General features: G+C 46.1%; 1 protein-coding gene across 1 annotated transcript in view; it reads right to left on the bottom strand.

Moving 5' to 3' along the window:
- Positions 1–496: 496 nt before the first annotated feature.
- Positions 497–22,089, bottom strand: part of TTBK1 (tau tubulin kinase 1) — an 89,670-nt gene continuing 68,077 nt past the window's right edge. Inside the window, exons 14-15 of the mRNA XM_073671635.1 lie at positions 9,436–10,922; positions 497–1,872 (exon numbers count right to left, since the gene is read on the bottom strand). Of these exons, the coding sequence (XP_073527736.1) occupies positions 1,449–1,872; positions 9,436–10,922 (1,911 nt within the window). The 3' untranslated portion in view covers positions 497–1,448. The remainder of the gene's footprint in view (positions 1,873–9,435; positions 10,923–22,089) is intronic.

The following is a 22,089-nucleotide window of genomic DNA, read 5'->3' on the forward strand; positions in this document are numbered from 1 at the left end:
GTCCCCCCTGACTGTACCATTGATCCTAAGCCTCTGTCTCCCATGATGTCATCACTGGACTTATTGTTGTACTCACTGACTCTACCAATGATCCTGCCGCCTCTGTCTCCCCTGATGCCATCACTGGACTTATTGTTGTCCTCACTGACTCTACCATTGATCCTAAGCCTCTGTCTCCCCTGATGCCATCACTGGACTTATTGTTGTCCTCACTGACTCTACCATTGATCCTAAGCTTCTGTCTCCCCTGATGCCATCACTGGACTTATTGTTGTCCCCACTGACTCTACCATTGATCCTAAGTCTCTGCCTCCACTGATGCCATCACTGAACTTACTGCTGTCCCCCCTGACTCTACCATTGATCCTCCCACCTGTCTCCCCTGATGCCACCACTGGACTTATTGTTGTGCCCACTGATTGTACTAATGATGCCACACACACATTAGACTCGTGTAACCAGCAGCTGAAATAAGACGTGCAGCCGTTCTATAGCAGGCTTTATTTCATGATATTATGGGATGTTGTAATGCAATAAGAAGCGTTTCATACTGCTGCTCCCCAAAGTCTTTACAGCTTGTGAGGAAAAACAGACTATTGGTCCCGTATGTGTCTGCTGCCTCCCCCATAACATGCGTGTGGGGTCGGCCTGGCACACATGGGGACTGTTACAATCTGGTTGCGGTGTGTAAACAATTTTGGACAAGTCTTCTGATCCCGTGCAATCTCCTCTCAGTCCAAGATCTTCTCTCCCTGGAATGAAGGGGGTGCACAAACCTACATCCCGGTCTCATTCTCACTTTGTGCTGCATTGTGGTATATTGTGGTGCCCCGGAAAGTACAGAATTGGTGCATGTGGTGGACACAGCGGTGTGTTATGGTGTCTCCTAAGAGTGTCCTGTCTGTGCTCAGCCCTTGTACTCAAAATTGCTATTCCGCCCTTTCATCGTGAAAATGTCTGTAAGGGCTCATTGACTGAGACAATTTATTGGTGAGTCCTGTGTCCCTGGGTGAAGTGTTCAAATGAGTGGAAGGCTCTCAGCTGTAGGGATGCATAGCATTACCACATACTGTATACAGTATATGCCTAGTGTATGCTGGCGGGTGCAGGTATACAGTGATAACAGTCTACTGACTGACACAGGAAAGCGGAGAGCAGACATGGCTGCTCTGCCCAGGTGGTCATCATAGCTCCCGTAGCCTTGGCCAGCAGGTCACACAGTGAATATGGGCTGCTTCTTTATAGTCCTTCAGATTATTGTTGTAATGCTCAATCTTAGGAACAAACTTCAAATGTGAAAATGAAATGATTGGTGTGTGATCGACAGAGATCTGCTTCCTTTCCACAGTCCTTGTGTGGGACTGTGTATATTGCGTAGCACTGGTTGAATGAAGAGCAATGTTCCCTAGTTGAGCTGGAGTGAGGCTGGTGCTTGCACCGAGGGGCCACTACCTGCCATTGCCTCTACCATCACTTGTTCCGTTCTTCGCTTTCATTGCCAGAGTTGGCACTTGCACCTTCAGTCTTTGTCCCTTTCTTGCAACTGCAGGGGTTGCTGGACACTCGCCAGGGACTTGGGCTCGTGGTTGAAGTCTGGGAGTTGGTTGTACACGGTGAGATGTGGCAACTGGTCTTCTCTGCCGGGATGGAGATGGACTTTCTGTTCTGGAGAGAGACTGGCTTCGTGCCGATGGACTGAGTGTTCGCACTGGAACCACTGGACTCTTGGGTGGTCCACGATTGACTCTCCGTACATTGGTTCTAGAAGGAATTGGACTTGAAAGAGGGGGAAGCCTCATATGTAAGGATTTAGGCTTGTGGTCAGGAGAGAGCCCAGTATTGTTAACAATAGCTGCCCGTAGAGTCTGGCACCTATATAAATTAGGAGAAATGAAGTTAAAATGTAGGTCAGAAGGAAGAACGATAACATGTAAAGTACAAATATGCAATACAGTGACAAAAATGGGCAGAAGGGAACAAGTCGGGAAACAGCCATTGGGAATTGCACCCATCAAGGATAACAGAATAAGGTTGAAAATGACCAGACACTAGGTATGGTATCTATAACGGGTGTAAGACTAGGCTGGAGATGACCAGTCATTGGGTATGGCACCTATCATGGGTGTAGGTATAAGGCTGGAGATGAAGTCAAGGGGGTTGGTACCTATAATGTCTACAGGTCTAAGGCTGGGGATGGACAGTCATTGGATATGGCACCTATCATGGGTGCAGGCCAAAGTTTGGTGATGAACAGTCGCTGGGTATGGCACCTATTATGGGTGTAAGTATAAGGCTGGAGATGAAGAGTTCTGCTTGGGGAGCAACAGTCATTGGGTATGGCACCTATCATGGGTGCAGGTCTAAGCCTGGAGATGAAGTCATTGGGTATGGCATCTATTATGGGTGTAGCCCTGAGGATGGGCCATAACAGTCACTGGTTATGGTACCTATCATGGTTGCAAGCCTAAGTTTATCGATCATTGATGCTGGCCTAAGGCTGGAGATGACGAGTAATTGGGTATTGCACCTATGATGGGTGCAAGGCTGGGGATGAACATTCATTGGGTATGGTACCTATCATGGGTGTAGGTTTAAGGCTAGAGATGAAGAGTCATTGGATATGGCATCTATCCTGAGTGCAACCTTAGGAATGAGGATGAACACTCACTCGGTATGGCATTTATCATGGATACAGGCCTAAGGCTGGAGATGACCATGACCAGTCATTAGGTATGGCACCTATTATGGATGCAGGTCTAAGGCTGGGGAAGACCAGTCATTGGGTATGGCACCTATCCTAGGTGCAGGTCTAAAGCTGGAGATGACCAGTCATGGGTATGGCACCTATCATGGGTGCAGGCCTAAGGTTCAGGATGAACAGTCATTGGATATGGCACCTATCATGGGTGCAGGTCTAAGGCTCAGGATGAACAGTCACTGGATATGGCACCTATTATGAGTGCAGGCCTAAGGCTGGGGATGAACAATCATTGGGTATGGCACCTATTATGGGTGCTGGTCTAAGGTTCAGAATGAACAGTCACTGGATATGGCACCTATCATGGGTGCAGGCCTGAGGTTGGGGATGAACAGTCACTGGATAAGGCACCTATCATGGGTGCAGGCCTAAGGCTGGGGATGAACAATCATTGGGTATGGCACCTATCATGGGTGCCGGTCTAAGGCTCAGGATGAACAGTCACTGGATATGGCACCTATCATGGGTGCAGGCCTGAGGTTGGGGATGAACAGTCACTGGATATGGCACCTATCATGGGTGCAGGCCTGAGGTTGGGGATGAACAGTCACTGGATATGGCACCTATCATGAGTGCAGGCCTAAGGCTGGGGATGAACAATCATTGGGTATGGCACCTATTATGGGTGCAGGTCTAAGGCTGAGAATGAACAATCACTAAGTACAGTCCTGCTCCTGGTTATTGGCCCCATGAAGTGTAAGGACAGAATGTGGAAAATCTCCTGAAAAAATGAATCCAGTGAAACAGGTTTTTGTATAGAGACTCGTGTTAAATACAAAAGAGCAAACGAGAAACAATAATTTATAGCAAAAAACAATGGGAGGGAATAACAGAAAAACCTAAAACTTGCTGTGACACTAAACTCCCTCCGGAGCCCTAAGCGGTGGAGGGAACATGACTGGGGGAGGGCAGACCCATAATGCACGTCTGTAGTTTTGTTTTGCTCAGCTGTGTAGTTTTGTGGCAAAAATGGATCCTGCATTGTAGGGAGGAGCACGGGATGCGTGACTGGTGCTTACTGGGAGGAGAGGAGTTTACCAGGTTGTCAAAGAAAATAGGTGTCATAGAAAATATTAAAAATCTCTGAAGTCACTCACATCCCCCCTCCCTCCTTTTTCCTGGCACACAGAGTGCAGCACCGCACAATAGCTGACAGACTTAAGTCTCTTAGATGTGAACCATCTTAGTTCAAATGCATGAAGTCCTTTTGATGGCCAGATGACTGAAAGAAGATGACTTTTGTGAGAACGACAAAGAGATTTAAAATAGACAGGAGAACGCTTTTCAAAGAGTTGGATCACAAAAACGGTACATGTGTTTATACATAAACAGGGCAGTGAAAGCCTTTTTGTCCACAGGAAAAGGCCTTGAGTTTCTATAGGAAAGAATTAGAAAGTTAGAAAGAGCTATTGTCACCCAGTATACACATTCCTTTCATCAGAACATTTAAAGGTCTCTGAAAGGAAACAAGGAATATTGGAATTTGTATAAATCCGATATTAATGAGACATACATTTTCAGCACCGGGGCTAATAGGGAAAGAAGACACATAATTTTTTCATAACTGTAACCCCTGTCACTGAGCCACAAATCCACAGTGTACGGATAACTGACAACAGCTCTGCCATGTTTACTATCTAAGTAAAGATAAAATCCCGATGCAAAATATGGTGCCAATCTCGAACTTCTGCAATCATCCGGTGAGGAGTTATCGCATAAGTTGGGCTTTTATAAAATCCTGAAGGGCTGAGGACAGCCCACAACTCTGCCCACGTGAGGTCATTATGGGGAGCGTGTTTGAGTGGGACTCGGGTCCTGATAAAAGATCAAGCCGAATTATGATCTGGGTTCCTGTAGAGAGATACATTTCAGTGTATGCATGATTCTCGTCCGCCGGATGTTCTTCAAACGAATCGCTCTACTTCGCTAGGCCAATCATATCTGTGATCTGTGTAGTAAGTTTCTTTTGTTTTATCCCTTTTATTTTATGTAACTGTAGATGCTGAATTGTTTTATCCCCTTTGTAAAAATCTTTTGTACATTTTTCATAAACACTGCCTCCTTTTGGATTAAATATAAAAAGTAATATTTCTGTTCCTTGTTCCATATCTGATTCTATTATGTATATAAACAGCTAAATTTGCTAAACCCTTCTAAACCCAAGGGAAGGGCAATTCTGAAGTCATGGATCCCTAGAGGTTTCCTCCACACTGAACACTGTATTATGACTCTCCGTGAGTCGGAGGTTGGCGGCGTGTAAGCCCCTTGTTACAATGTAGTGGGGGCTCTAGTTTATATGTTCGCACCACTGAATTCAGTTAAAAAAGGAAAAGAGTGTCTAATGACTTTGAATTTATCTGTTATGTGATTTGCCACAGCTTCAACTCAGGAGTCAGGTGGAAGTTGCAGACAAGTTATGGTGGACTAATATGATCTAATAAAGGATGTAAAATCTCATGGTCGTGAAAAGGCTCCGCTACGGGGGGCCACCTGAAGGATGTGGTATGGTAATGCTTTTGGCTATCTGGCCTGGTTAAGTATGTCGAACAGCTGGGATATCATAGTATCCGGTAATCCCTGTGACCGAGGACTTCATCTGACTCCAACTTCGGTTGTTATAATCCTGCGATTTAAATAAAGCGGTGACCATTTTGACATCCGAATTCGAGTGTTTTGTAATTACTGGGGTTGAGGTTTACAGGAGTTATGGTTTGTTTTAAGAGGAAGTGAGGGTCCATTCCGTCCCATATCCATCAGTCATGGCTGGTGGTTGCATGCCCAGTGACAGTAATGGCTGGTGGTTGTATGCCTGGTGACAGTAACAGTCAATGGTAGTACACCCAGTAACAGTAATTGCTGGCATTTGTACACCCAATAACAGTAATGGCTGGTGGCTGTACACCCAGTAATAGTAATGGCCAATGGCTGTACACCCAGTAACAGTAATGGCTGGTGGTTGTATGCTCAGTGACCGTAATGGCCAATGGTTGTACACACAGTAACAGTAATGGCTGGCCGTTGTACATCCAGTAACAGTAGTGGCTGGTGGTTGTATCATAGCTCCTAACGATCCTGTTTTCGGAAGGACTGTCCTGCTTTGAGGGCTCAGTCCCATCACGGCTCGCCTGTTCTCTCGGCTGTGGAGGGCGGTGGGTGGGTTGTGGGGGTGGAGCAGCGGGCACAGGTAGTAGCTGGCAGCTGCAGCTACCACGTGTGCCCGCTGCTAAAGATAATGAATATTCATTCTTCTCCACGCCCATGGGAGTGGAGAGGAGTGAATATTCATTCTCCTTAGTAGCGCACACTGTCAATCGCAGAGTGAATATTCATTTTCTTTAGTAGCGGGCACAGAGGATCGCTGAGCTACAGCAGGAGCTGTGGCCATGCTGACAGTGCGTGCTATTAAGGAGAATGACTATTCACTCCTCTCCACGCCCATAGTCCCGGCGTGGAGAGGAGTGAATATCCCCGCAGCTCACCTCGTATCTGAGGGCGCATGGCAGTGATGTCACGCGCTGCTCAGATGCTGAGATCAGTTACTGACAGAGAGGACGCAGCGCTGGAGCAGAGGGGAGGAAGGAAGGTGAGTAGAAGTGTTTATTTTTTTCATGTGTGCAGTGGGGGGCCATGTACCAGGATCGGAAGGCCATGCATATCAGGATTGGGGATAAGGTGGCCATGCATATCAGGATTGGGGATAAGGAGGCCATGCATACCAGGATTGGGGATGAGGGGGCCATGCATACCAGGATTGGGGATGAGGGGGTCATGCATACCAGAATTGGGGAAGAGGGGGCCATGCATACCAGGATTAGGGATGAGGGGCCATGCATACCAGGATTGGGTCTGAGAGGGCCATGCATAGCAGGATTGGGTCTGAGGGGGCCATGCATACCAGGATTGTGTCTGAGGGGGCTATCCATACCAGGACTGGGACTGAGGGGGCCATGCATACCAGGATAGGGATGAGGGGGCCATACATACCAGGATTGGAGATGAGAGGTGCCATACATACCAGGATTGGGGATGAGGGGGCCATGTATACCAAGATTGGGGATGAGGGGGCCAGACATACCAGGATTGGGTCTGAGGGAGCCATGCATACCAGGATTGGGTTTGAGAGGGCCATGCATACCAGGTTTGGGACTGAGGGGGCCATGCATACCAGGATTGGGTCTGAGGGGGCCATGCCTACCAGGATTGGGTCTGAGGGGGCATGCATACCAGGATTGGGTCTGAGGGGGCCATGCATACTAGGATTGGGTCTGAGGGGGCCATGCATACCAGGATTGGGGATGAGGGGGCCATGCATACCAGGAATTGGGATGATAGGGCCATGCATACCAGGATTGGGGATGATGGGGCCATGCATATCAGGATTGGGGATGAGGGTGCCATGCATACCAGTATTGGGGATGAGGGTGCCATGCATACCAGGATTGGGGATGAGGGTGCCATGCATACCAGGATTGGGGATGAGGGTGCCATGCATACCGGGATTGGGGATGAGGGTGCCATGCATACCAGGATTGGGGATGAGGGGGCCATACATACCAGGATTGGGGATGAGGGGGCCTTGCATACCAGGATTGGGGATGAGGGGGCCATGCATACCAGGAATGGGGATGAGGGCCATCTGCTGAATGCCCCTCATTACCAGCGCCCCTCTGACAACTCCTCCTGCCAGGGGAGAAAGAAATGGTAAATGGGCGTGGATTGGGGTGTGGCCAGGGACATGGCCAAAATTTGCCGTGGCGCGCCACATGATCTGTCCCTCTTTCTCTTCTTCAAAAGTTGGGAGGTATGGTTGTATGTTCAGTGACAGTAATGGCTGGTGGTTGTATGCCCGGTAACAGTATAGGCCAATAGTAGTACATCCAGTAACAGTAGCGGCTAGTGGTTGTACGCCCAGTGACAGTAATGTCCGGTGGTTGTATGCCTGGCGACAGTAATGGCCAATGGTTGTATGCCCAGTAACACTAATGGCTGGCGGTTGTATGCTCAATGACAGTAATGGCTGGCGGTTGTATGCTCAGTGACAGTAATGGCTGGCGGTTGTATGCTCAGTGACAGTAATGGCTGGCGGTTGTATGCTCAATGATAGTAATGGCTGGCGGTTGTATGCTCAATGACAGTAATGGCTGGCGGTTGTATGCTCAATGACAGTAATGGCTGGCGGTTGTATGCTCAATGACAGTAAAAGCTGGCGGTTGTATGCTCAGTGACAGTAATGGCTGGTGTTTGCAAACCTGGTGACAGTAATGGCCAATGGTTGTACACCTGGTAACAGTAATGTCTGGTGGTTGTACGTCCAGTAACAGAAATGGTTGGCAGTTGTATGCTTACTGACAGTAATGGTCAATGGTTGTATGTTAAGTAACAGTAAGGGCTAGTGGTTGTATGCTCAGCAATAGAAATGGCAGGTGATTGTATGCCGGGTTGTTACAATAATGGCTACTGGTCGTATGCTCAGTAACAGAAATGGCTAGTGGTTGTATGATTGGTGACAGTAATGGCTGGTGGTTGTAGGCCCGGTGACAGTAATGGCCAACGGTTGTACACCTGGTGACAGTAATGGCCAACGGTTGTACACCTGGTAACAGTAATGTCTGGTGGTTGTACGCCCAGTAACAGAAATGGCTGGCGGTTGTATGCTTAGTGACAGTAATGGCCAATGGTTGTTACAATAATGGCTACTGGTCGTATGCTCAGTAACAGAAATGGCTAGTGGTTCTATGCCCGGTGACAGTAATGGCTGGTGGTTGTATGCCTGGAGACAGTAATGGCTGGTGGTTGTATGCCTGGTGACAGAAATTGCCGGTGGTTGTATGTCCGTTGAAAGAAATGGCTGGTGGTTGTATGCCAAGTAAATGTAATGGCTGGTGGTTGTATGCCCGTTGAAAGTAATGGCTGGTGGTTGTATGCCTGGTGACAATAATGGCTGGTGGTTGTATGCCTGTTGACAGTAATGGCCAATGGTTGTACGCCCAGAAACAGTACGTCCAGTGACAGTAAAGGCTGGCGGTTGTACAATATGTGACAGTTATGGTGATTTGTGGTTTTACTCCCAGTAACAGTAATGAGTGTCAGCTGTAGTATTTCCTTTGTTGGTACCGGTATATGGATTATTATGGTACACCTAACATTGTGGGTTATAGATTATTTAGCGACAAAATGTATAATTGGTGGAAAAAGGTTGAACTTGATAGACCAAGGTCTTTTTTGAACCTATGTAACTATAAGTTTGGATTAAAGCTACATTTTCATCTTTTTCCCCAAAGTTAAAAATGTAGGGATTTCCCCTGGGCTCTTGCACGCGTGGCCTAGAATTTCATCAATTCCTCAGCTTTAAGATAAGTGATGTAAGAGAATGCTGTCCAGGTCTTCATACACTGGTGACTCTATGCCCTGGCGCTCTTTCACTGATGATCATCTCCATGGGCTCAGTGTGATTCAGTTTTCCACTGATCTGCCCATAACATACTCGGTGAACAGATTCATATCCACTAATAATCACGTCCATACAGGACACCCAATAATTAAAGTCAAATAAATCTGCGCATCTCTATCCCTGGGCACAACCCTAAGATCTATTGCTTTGTAGGCATCTGTATCGCCACCTTGCTATTGGTATTTCAATGATGCAGCCCACACACCACCGTCCTGTCCATTCTTACCTTAGGGCAGCTGTGGATTCTTTCAATTTGCTGACACTTGGAGATGGTGGCCCCAGGAGCCGTGGATCATTTACTGGTGTGATGGGACGTGGGATCTTGCTTTTCGAATACTCTTCCTTTTTCATGCACAATGGTTTCTCCTTCCTTACTTTTCTGGGGATTGAGTCCTCAAGCTCGGGAGTGTCTTCCTCAGACCCAGTTGTAGACAATGTCTCAGATGTTCTCCTCCGATCTTCACTAGATGAAGCAGATGATGAACCTGCTGAAGCCAAACGCTGGAGTCGGATCTGCCTTTTCTCCATCACCAGGCGAGCTAGATCCAGTTGCTTTGTTCTCTTTTGAAACCTCTCTTTGGCAGAGTTGGACATAGACCTATCTGATCCTGTGTCTTCCTCTGACAAAAATACAGGGATGCGACTTCTAAAGCGCACCCTAGCAGCTTCGCTCGAAGCCTTGCTGGTGCCAAGGTCAGTTTCATTAAGGCGACGAGTGGAAAACACAATCTTTTCCCGCTTGCTGTCTTCATTTATCATCTCTTTCTCCAGCTGCTCTTCGGACCTGCTTACTCCGTTAACTTCATGTGGATCCAGCTGATGATCCTCCAAGTGACCTGCTGACATTGCATAGGGGTCAATCTCAACTATCGCCATTGCAGAGGTAATAGCTCCCTTCTGTCTCTGCACTCCACGCTCCTCAATTTCCTGAATAATGGCCTCATCCAACTGTCCCGGGGCTGAATGTTCCTCCAATCTTATCAGCTGCCCGGTGGAAGACATAACATTTAGGTGTGTCTTTTCAGCAATGTGAACAAATGTGCGTTCGACTTTGGTAAAGGGAAAAGAGGCGGCAGCGGTGGCAGCAGCGATGCAAAGCGGTTTTGGTTCTGATTTAAGTATGGAAGATAAAGTACCTGGTTCAGACATATCCAACTGACTGCCCGTGGGTGGGGGCCTCTCTCCTTGAGGTGTCAAAGCAGCAAGTGTTCCCAGGTCAAGGTCTGGCAAGAGTTCATTAGTGACTGGCGATTTCTTCATGTCTCCAGGAGAAAACAGCACTAAGGTCTTTGAGCCTTCCTCCAGTTCCAGGTCGTTCTCTGCCGTGGAGGCTCTTCCTCTAGAATCCTTCTGGTCTTCTGCCAGTAACGTAGAAGGAGCCCCTTCCTGACTCCTCTCCGTACTCTTCTGACTGACATCACTACTGGATCCACTCTGCAGATCTATATCCTCCCCCAGAAGCTCGGCCTCCTCTTCCTCTGTCTCCTCCTCGGTTTCTTCGTCCCGTGGACATCTGCCATTGATGATGATGTGGGGTTCAGGAGCATGCATGGCAGGCAGGACCACACTGGAAAAGTCTACCTTCTTCATCCTGTGAGGAACACGCAGCAGTTCTTTGCTGTCTGATATGTCTCTCTTAAAGTCTTGGTAAGACAAGCTTAAAGGCACCACCTTGGGCATTCCATTAATTTCAAAGTGCTTCAGGTTCAGGACCTGTGTGAGAGATACAGAAACACCACAGATTACAGAAAGACACAAGTCATACAAATCCATTATGAAAGGGAGACCGCATCACCTGACCTAAGGGCCATAACAGTCTACAACCTATGTATACAACATGTATGTAGTAGAAAGACGCACATATGGATATTACAGCTCATCATTCCTATAGATGTTGGATTGGTTGAGGATGGAAGGTGGTGGAGCATGGAGAGATCCCATAAATATGATGTTCAGGTGAAGGGTTAGTCCAGGACAGGTAAGACTTCACTTTTATTGCTCCATTACAAACAAAAGATTTTGTGCATCCATCTGAAGTCGCAAAATCCAGATCCGTTGTGATAGTGTCTCCCCGGACTTGTTTCATGTTACGAGGAGTACTTAGCTAAGGAGACATCCTTTGTTACGAGGATTTTAAACTAGGAGGAGAGGCGCAGATGTAGAATCGAGCAGTCAGGTAAAAGGAGGATTACTGACATAATTGCTCATTGCTCGATTCTACATCTGCGCCTCTCCTCCTAGTTTAAAATCCTCGTAACAAAGGATGTCTCCTTAGCTAATTACTCCTCGTAACATGAAACAAGTCCGTGGAGAAGCTATCAGAACGGATCTGGATTTCTCTATTTCTGATGCATGCTTCTGTTTGTAATGGAGCAATAAAAGTGAAGTCTTACCTAGACTAACCCTTCACCTGTAACATATACGTAATGTGCGCATGCTATATGTAGTGGGAGTGCATATATGTAAGAATGAGTGTGCATGTACAGTGGATATGTAGGGAGCACGGACATGTACTAAATGGAGAAAACTATTGGATCCCATATCTTAATTACTGATTTTTCGGTTTCTCATTCAGGCCCATGGCCCCCAGTCTATCACAATGATACCAGAGTATAACAATCAATGGACGTGGATGCAGGGGGCACATACAGTATATAAAAAAGGGGAATGACCATGTTATATAGGGGTGTGATCGTGTTATATAGGGTTGTGATCCTACTATATAGGGGTGTGACCAAGTTGTATAGGGGGTGTGAAAATGTTATATAGGGGGTGAGCCTGTTATATAGGATGTGACCATGATATATAGGGGTGTGATCATGTTATATAGGGTGTGACCATATTACATAGGGGGTTGATAATGTTGTATAAGAGTGTGACCATGTTATATAGGGGTGTGAAAATGTTATATAGGGGTGTGAAAATGTTATATAGGGGGTGTGAAAATGTTATATAGGGGTGTGAAAATGTTATAAGGGTGTGATCCTTTTATATAGGGTATGTGACCATGTTATATAGGGTGTGATTATGTTATATAGTGTGATCATGTTATATAGGGGTGTGACCATGTTATATAGAATGTGATCGTGTTATACAGGGGTGATCATGTTATATAGGGGTCTGATAATGTTATATAGGAGTGTGACCATGTTATATTGGGGTGTGACCATGTTATATAGAGTGTGATCGTGTTATACTGGGGTGATCATGTAATATAGGGGTGTGACCATGTTATATAGAGTGTGATCATGTTATATAGGGGTCGGATAATGTTATATAGGGGTGTAACCATGTTATATAGGGGTGTGATTGTGTTATATAGGGGTGTGACCATTCTATATAGGGGTGTGGCCATGCTATATAGGGTGTGATCATGTTATGTAGGGGTGTGACCATATTATGTAGGGGTGTGACCATGTTATATAGGGGTGTGACCATTCTATATAGGGGTGTGGCCATGCTATATAGGGGTGTGGCCATGCTATATAGGGTGTGATCATGTTATGTAGGGGTGTGACCATGTTATATAGGGGTGTGACCATGTTATATAGGGGTGTGATGGTGTTATATAGGGGTGTGACCATGTTATATAGGGGTGTGACCATTCTCTATAGGGGTGTGGCCATGCTATATAGGGTGTGATCATGTTATATAGGGGTAAGGCCATGTTATGTAGGAGTGTGACCATGTTATATAGGGATGTAACCATGTTATATAGGGATGTCATGTTATATAGGGATGTGACCAAGTTATATCAGTTGTGATCGTGTTATATATGGGTGGGACCATGTTATATAGGGGTGTGATCATGTTACATAGGGTGTGACCATTGTGACAGTCAATGGCAGAGAACTGGAGGGGAGATATGTTTCACTGAGGCTATTAGCTTCAGTGATTTGAAACCTAGAAGTTTGCTCCAGCACACCAAGTGTTGAAAGGGGTTAATTGGCCATTTTTAATGGGCTAGGTTTTATGTGAACAGCTATAGAGCGGGTGGGAGACTGTTCACCATATCTCCACCCCAGTATGGGGTCAGGGCTATAAATAGCCAGCCTTTTGAGTCATTAGGTTTTCAGTGGGTCTGGAGACGACACCTCCAGAGAAGTGTTCTGTTAAACTGTGCTGAACCCGGTTGTATTCTGAGCGGGTGGATCCCCGCAGACGTATGGACTGTGATATACATTTACTTTTGCTTTCCTGTTATGCCAAAAAGGCCATGTTTGCTTTGATGAACTTTTCTTTTGGTTTATGCCGTACTTTAATAAACCAATAAAAGATTTTAAGAAGTGAGGGCAAGATCCCAAGGAAGCAAGTGTGATGGCTGTGGACAGACTGCATGTTCTGGGTAAAGGCGGCTATAGGGATGGAACAGCGGTCAGACAAAATGGAGTAGCAGTAGCAGCAGCAAGTACAGCAGGGGCCAAATAAACTCCTGTTGCAGCAGATCCAACAGCAGCAATGACAGATGGAACTCCTGGGAGGGGAGGGCTGCAGCAGAGAAACTGCCCTTCCCCCAAGTCCAGGTGATGTCTCATACGTCCGCAAGGTAGAAAGGCGAGCCACGCAAAAGATGACCCCAGGTGATGATGTCGAGGCATTTTTTACTGTGTTTGAAAGGGCAGCAGAGCGGGAGAAGCTGCCACCGGAGCAGTGGGCGTAAGTGCTGGCCCCTATCCAACTGGTGTGCCCCAAAAGGCTTATTATGACCTGGCCCTACAGGATGCACAGGAGTATGCCAAATTAAAGACTGAAATAATGTCAGGCTCAGTAGTGACTATGTCGGTTAAAGCTCAAAGAGTCCACCACTGGGTTTATGCCGGCAACAAATCCCCTCACTCGCAGATGTTTGACTTGCTACATCTAGTCCAGAAGTGGTTGCAGCGGAGTCCTCCACTCCTGCCCAGATGATCGAGCGTGTGGTGATGGACAGATTCATCCACTCCCTTCCCAGACCAGTGCAGAACTGGGTTGCGCAGGGGGACCCCAGAAATGCGGACGACCTAGTTGGCCTAGTGGAAATATACCAGGTGGTCAAGAGATCCCTAAGGAAGATGGGCATTGTTGCATTCAAGTATTGGGGTACCCAGAAGAAGCCTGAATCTCAAAAGAAGGGTAGTAGAGCCACAACTGGGGGGAGTTCAAAGTCCCAAGGGGTTGCTGAATGGTTGTCAAAAGCCACTGGTAAATACTTGACCTATTGGAGACGTCACAGGACACATAGGCGCCTGCTGTCCTATGTCCCCCGAACAGGTAGACTGCAGCATGGGGAGGCGTCATTCGTATTATGCCTATCCAGCCTGCAGTGTGGACTATCAATCTGGTGAGGGGCCTCAGGCATGTCCCGTAGCAATAAATGGGATACTGGTGACTGGACTCTTGGAGTTTGTTGACCCTGGTAAGGGCCACGCTTCCCCACCAGTTGATCCCTGGAAAACAAGTGGGCATCCGTTGTATTCACGGGGACGCCAAGGACTACCCCTTTGCCAGAGTGACTATAAAAACAAACTGAGGCGCTGAATCCCATGAGGTTGGAGTGGTTAAAGACCTGCTGCACCCAGTGATAATAGGTCGGCACTTAAGGTTTTTGTGGGGCTTATGGCGGAAGGCGGGGGTGTCAAGTGACTCAGACAGGAGCCAGTTCAACCATAATGAATCCCCATCGCAGGCGGATGGAGTTCCTCCTGTGTGTCTTTGCTGGTGACGAGGACGAGACGGTGACCAATGAGGCCGAGATTTCTGGATTGGGGGCTTCCGTGCGGAATTTTGGCACTGCTCAAATGCAGGATATTACTTTAAAAGGGGCATTTGACAATGTGACTGTGATCAATGGGGTTGCTCAAGAGCAGGAGGCCGACACCAGGTTTCCACATTTCGCTTTAAATAAGGAGCTGCTATATCGGGTGGTAAACTAAAAGATGAAGTGATAGAGCAGTTGCTAGTACCGGGTCCCTATAGGCGTGGGGTGCTACACCTGGCCCACTCATGTCTTGGGTGGGCATCTAGGAGTAGACAAAACTAAAGAGCGGGTCCTTCAGAGGTTCTACTGGCCTGGATGCCACCGAGAGATTGTTAATTACTGCCGGTCCTGCTAATGGCTCCCGTATCTCACTTCCAAAGTCCCCTAAGTGCCATTGTCCATTATAGAGGTCTCATTTCACCGGATTGCCATAGACCTTGTCGGGCCCCTAGTTAAGTCTGCCAGGGGACACTAAAACATCCTGATGGTGATGGACTATACAACACGGTACCCGGAGGTGGTACCACTAAGAAACTTCTACGCCAGTAGTATAGCCAGAGAGCTAGTCCGCATTTTCTCCCGGACGGGCCTGCCAAAGGAGATCCTGACAGACCAAGGTACTCCTTTTATGTCCAAAGTGATGAGGGAGCTGCGTAAGGCTCTCCAGAGACGTCGGTGTACCATCGGCAGACGGACGGCCTGGTGGAGAGGTTCAACAAGATGTTGAAATCCATGCTTACGAAGGTTGTGGAGAAGGATGCTCTCTATCAGGGAAGTCCTACCGGCCTCTACGGGGTTCTCATTGTTCAAGTTGCTGTATGGACGGCACCCTTGGGACTTCTGGATATTGCAAAGGAGACCTGGGAAGAAGAGGTTACACCCCACCGAAGCGTCATCGAGCACGTAGCCTCTCACAAAAAGTACGCCGCAGCTTATCTGGACGATATTGTGATCGTCAGCCCGGATAGGGGAGGTCACCTGCAGAAGCTCCAGGCAGTACTGGATGCGTTGAGGAAGGCAGGGTTTACCATAAACCCAAAGAAGTGCGCCATGGGAAAAGAAGAGGCAAAATACTTTAGCAACATCATCAGAATGGGCGAAATAAAGCTGCAAGTGACTAAGGTGGAGGCAATCCAAAATTGGCCACAACTTTTCTCGAAGAAGCAAGTTCGGGCGTTTCTGGGAATTGTGGGATACTATCGGCAATTTATCCTGAATTTCACCATGATAGCGACACCCCTAACCGATCTTCTTAAAAGCATGAAGACGTCGATGGCCAAATGGTCCTCTGACGCAGAGATGGCGTTCCAAGAATTGCAGCTAGCTCCGTGTAATCAGCCGGTCTTCATCGCACCTGACTTCAGTAAAGAGGTCGTAGTCTAGACGGACGCCTCAGAGATGAGGTTAGGAGCCATCAGTGTAGAAATTTTTTTTTTGTTATCATTCATATTCTCTGAAACAAGGCCAAGAATTCTGCTGGGGTATGTAAACTTTTGAGCACAACTGTATATGGTGTGTCTATGTTATACAGGGTGTGGCCATGTTATGTAAAGGTGTGATCATGTTATATAGGGGTGTGATTGTGTTATATAGGGGTGTAACCAAGCTATATAGGGGTGTGATCATGTTATATAGCGGTGTGATCGTGTTATATAGGGATGTGACCAAGTTACAGTTATGCTCAAAGTTTACATACCTCAGCAGAATTTTCCTCCCCTCATTGTTATTGGTTGGGTGAAGCCATTTATTGTCAAACTACTGTGTTTTCTCTTTATAAATCTTAATGACAACCAAAAACATCCAAATGACCCTAATCAAAAGTTCACATACCCTGGTGATTTTGACCTGATAACTTGCACAGAATTTGACACAAATGGGTTTGAATGGCTACTAAAGGCAACATCCTCACCTGTGACCTGTTTGCTTGTAATCAGTGTGTGTGCATAAAAGCTGAGTGAGTTTATGGGATGCATTGATAATGCCAGTCAGCAGCTTTCAAACTGTGATTAACAAATGGAAAATCAGGGGCTCTGTAAAAACGAAACCATGGTCAGGTAGACCAACAAAAATTTCTGCCACAACTGCCAGGAAAATTGTTCGGGATGCAAAGTAAAACCCACAAATAACATCAGCTGAAATTCAGGATTCTCTGAAAACTAGCGGTGTGGCTGTGTCAAGATGCACAATAAGGAGGCACTTGAAGAAAAATGGGCTGCATGGTCGAGTCGCCAGAAGAAAGCCATTACTGCACAAATGCCACAAAGTATCTCACCTATAATACACCAAACAGTACAGAGACAAGCCTCAAAACTTCTGGAACAAGGTCATTTGGAGTGATGAGACCAAAATTGAACTTTTTGGCCACAACCATAAACGTTACATTTGGAGAGAGGTCAACAAGGCCTATGATGAAAGGAACACCATTCCTACAGTAAAGCACGGAGGTGGATCGCTGATGTTTTGGGGATGTGTGAGCTACAAAAGCACAGGAAATTTGGTAAAAGTTGAAGGAAAGATGAATGCAGCACGTTATCAGCAAATACTGGAGGCAAATTAGTACTCATCAATCTTGAAGCTGCGCATGGGACGTACTTGGACGTTCCAACATGACAACGATCCAAAACACAAGGCCAAGTCGACCTGTCATTGGCTACAGCAGAACAAAGTGAAGGCTCTGGAGAGGCCGTCTCAGACTCCTGACCTCAATATCATTGAGCCCCTGTGGGGAGATCTCAAGAGCGCAGTTCATGCTGGACAGCCCAGGAATTTACAGGAACTGGAGGCTTTTTGCCAAGAAGAATGGGCAGCTTTACCATCTGAGAAAATAAAGACCCTCATCCACAACTACCACAAAAGACTTAAAGCTGTCATTGATGTTAGAGGGGGCAATACACGGTATTAAGAACTGGGGTCTGTGAACTTCTGATCAGGGTCATTTGGATGTTTTTGGTTGTCATTAATATTTATAAAGAGAAAACACAGTAGTTTGACCATAAATGGCTTCACCCGACCAATAACCATGAGGGGAGGAAAAGGTTTTTTTTTATCATTCATATTCTCTGAAACAAGGCCAAGAAAGGAAAAATTCTGCTGGGGTATGTAAACTTTTGAGCACAACTGTATATAGGGTACGATTGTGTTATATTGGGGTGTGACCATGTTATATAGGGGGGTGACCATGTTAAATAGGGGTGTCAACATGTTATATAGGGTGAGACCATGTTATATAGGGTGATATCATGTTATGTAGGGTTGTGATCGTGTTATATAGGGAGTGATCATATTATATAGGGGTGTGACCGTTATATAGGGATATGACCGTGTTACATAGGGTGTGATTGTGTTATATATGGTGTGATCATGTTATATCGGGTGTGACCATATTACATAGGGGTGCGATTATGTTATATAGGGGTGTGACCATGTTTTATAGGGGTGTGATCATGCTACATAGGGTGTGACCATGTTCTATAGGGGTGTCATGCTATATAGAGTTTGATCATGTTATATAGGGGTGTTGTCATGTTATATAGGGTGTGATAATGTTCTATAGGGGTGTCATCATGCTCTATAGGGGTGTGATCATGCTATATAGGGGTGTGATCATGTTTTATAGGGGTGTGATCATGTTATATAGGGGTGTGACAAAGCTATTTAGGGGTGTCATCATGCTATATAGGCGTGTCATCATGTTATATAGGGGTGCGGCCATGTTATATAGGGATGTAATAATGTTATATAGGGGTGTGGCCATATTATGTAGAGGTGCGACCATGTTATATAGGGGTGTGGCCATATTATATAGAGGTACGACCATGCTATATAGGGGTGTGGCCATATTACATAGAGGTGTACTGATGTTATATAGGGGTGTGACCATGTTATATAGGGGTGTGACCATGTTATATAAGGGTGTGGTCATGTTATATAGGGGTGTGGTCATGTTATATAGGGGTGTGACCATATTATATAGAGGTACGACCATGTTATATAGGGATGTACCCATGTTTTATATAAGTGTGATCATGATATATAGGGGTGTGGCCATATTATATAGGGGTGTGGCCATGTTATATAGGGGTGTGGTCATGTTATATAGGGGTGTGGCCATGTTATATAGGGGTGTGGTCATGTTATATAGGGGTGTGACCATATTATATAGGGATGTACCCATGTTTTATATGGGTGTGATCATGATATATAGGGGTGTGGCCAAGTTATATAGGGGTGTGGTCATGTTATATAGGGGTGTGGTCATGTTATATAGGGGTGTGACCATATTATATAAGGATGTACCCATGTTTTATATGGGTGTGATCATGATATATAGGGGTGTGGCCATATTATATAGGGGTGTGGCCATCTTGTATATGGGAGTGGCATGTTTGTCATGTGATGTGGGTGTGGCTTGCTATCACTTAAAATAAACTGCGCACACCCACAAAGATAGAAAGAAAATCTAACAGAATCTTTATTGTAATTTTATAAATGACCATCGACAACAATACATGGAATAAAAACATTGCACTACGCAATAACAACGAAGGGGGGGTATCAATATGGTAACCCAAAGCAAGAGATCCCCTTGAGCACCGTTTGTCATATCCCATAATACACGGCATGGTTGTCAAACATATCAGATAACTTCAATTATGAATGACATAATGTGCAACAATGAAGTGATGAGCCGGATCTCCCTGAATAGGAGTCGGAAGTGTCTGATACAGATCTTTATCACGCTGGATCACCATGTAGACAGGATACTGGAGCACTGAGATCGATCGGCCTGATTCCCACGGGGATTTAAATTCGGGGGTTGGTTCCCAAGCCGGGAATAACTGGACTCTCAGCCCAAGGGGAAAAACTGAAAGTCTCTGATATTCCTCAAGACTAGATATTAGTATTAAATTACTGGAAAGACAAATGTCCAAATAGGACTACAACAAACTGATAGTACCCTTTCAAACCAATTTGAGGGATACCATTGATCGCCTTGACAAGGATACTATGGAGAGAAGAAGAGCTAAATTGAACCGGGATAAGGCCGACTATGACAAGGGCCAAGCCTTTAAATGGAAACGTAGAGGTAATTCCCGTAATTTTTCATCTACAAAACCTACTGAAGGGGGTTCTATGTCAAGTATAGGCCACAGTGACCATTTTTTAAAGCTCAGAAACGAGGGATACCGACGGAGGACGAGACGGGGGAAACCTAAACAACAGCAAAAAAATAGGCCCAAAATCCATCAGAACTATGGCCACCAGGACATTCAGGAAGAGGGACAGATTCTGATCAAAGTGCTGATCAACGTCAGATCATCAACCTCTCCACATACATATTGAAGGACACTGAAAGCTCTGTATTACAGAGGGGTTTAACCTTCTCCCCCATGGTGCCAGTTGACAAATTTACCTTGCTAAAAGACTTGTACCTATTTTGTAGGAAAATCATCTTCAAGGTCATCTATAGTAAATCTGACTTGCTACCATATCCTTCTTCACCTTCTGATAGACAGGTCCTCTCTGACTGACTTGAGCTTCTGCAGGACAACCAGGCGTACCAAGGTAGGCAAAAATGTCCACACCGATTACCTTCTAAAACCCTACAGTCTCCGTCCATAGTTCCTGCAGTCTCAACCTTCTTTGAAGTCATGAAGGATGAGATCAGGAGGTTACCATTATGGAGAAGCGTGCCCTCTCCAGTTTTCAGAGAAATCAGGAATTTATAATCAAGGAGGAAGACAAGGGGGGGAATGTTGTCCTATGGCCCAGAAGTATGTCTACTGATGAGGTACACAGACAACTTCATGACAACAGATATTACTTGAGACTCCCTTCGGATCCGACCCAGGTTTACTCAGCTAAACTTGAACGTTCGATACTGAGGGCTTTTTCCATGGGAATCATTAATAAACAGGAGAAGGAATTTATGATAGTGAAGAAACCGACAATACCCACGTTTTATGTGCTGCCCAACGCATGCGTTTTACCGTCAAGTTTCTGGGACCGCTATGGGTGCACGGTTTGGGCCCTCCTTTGCCAACCTATTTCTAAGTTGGTGGGAGGGCGCACACGTGTATCCCTCACATGAGTATGGTCAATGTGTCTTAAAGTGGTTTCGTTTTATAGATGACATACCGATTATTTGGACGGGCACGGAATTGGAGGCACTTGACTATATTGATAGGCTAAATGCCCATGATCCCAACATTCATCTTACTCATTGCATATCTTCTTCTGCAGTTCATTTTATAGATTTGGAAATCAAGGTAGCGGGCGGATAACTGCGACCAAACTTTACAGAAAAGCGACTGCTACAAACAGCCGGCTTCATTACCAGAGCTTTCATCCCAGAAATCTAAGAAATGGCATACCGGTGGGACAATTCTCAAGGGCCAAAAGGAACTGCTCAACACCGGAGGACTATAAAATCGTTTTCGCGAGCGTGGATATCCAAAATCAGTAATTTCTAAGGCTCATCAGAAGGTTCCGGCTAAACCACGGGAGGTGTTGTTGCAATCACGGGCTAATGTGGAGGACACACAGATCAGGTTTATTACCAGTGGAATGAATTGGGTAGTTTGTTTCGGAAACAATGGAGTATTTTGAAGACGGATAATCGTCTATCCAACATACTACCAGACAGACCACTCTTGACGGCCAGACGTGCCCCTAACCTAAGGGACAAACTTGTGTGTAGCTATTACACACGTCCTACGTATAACACCACTGGTGGAAGTAGGTTTAAGGGCTCATATCCCTGTGGCGATTGCTCTGCCTGTCCGTACCTCCCACCGGGTAAAACTTTCACGAATCCCACTGATAATCATCAGTATTTCCTGAGGGACTTTATTAACTGTAGGTCCACTAATGTTGTATATCCACTAGTGTGCCCCTGTTTGACAGTCTATGTGGGGCGAACGTCCCAGGAGCTTGGCAGGAGAGTGCAACAACATGTTTCCAATATTAATTTGGCCGATCAGGACTTGAAGAAGGGCAGGGCAATCTCCTCCGTAAACTTGCGTGTGACGGGCTTACAAAAAATGAGATCCAACTCATGCAAATCAGACTATACTAGTGACTTATTGAGATCAGAATCTAGGTGGCTCTTTATTCTTGATTCGGTGGCCCCCAGGGGTATAA

Source organism: Phyllobates terribilis, unplaced genomic scaffold (genome assembly GCF_046119375.1).
Source record: "Phyllobates terribilis strain yellow unplaced genomic scaffold, ASM4611937v1 Scaffold_3__8_contigs__length_932513732, whole genome shotgun sequence".
NCBI lineage: Eukaryota > Metazoa > Chordata > Amphibia > Anura > Dendrobatidae > Phyllobates > Phyllobates terribilis.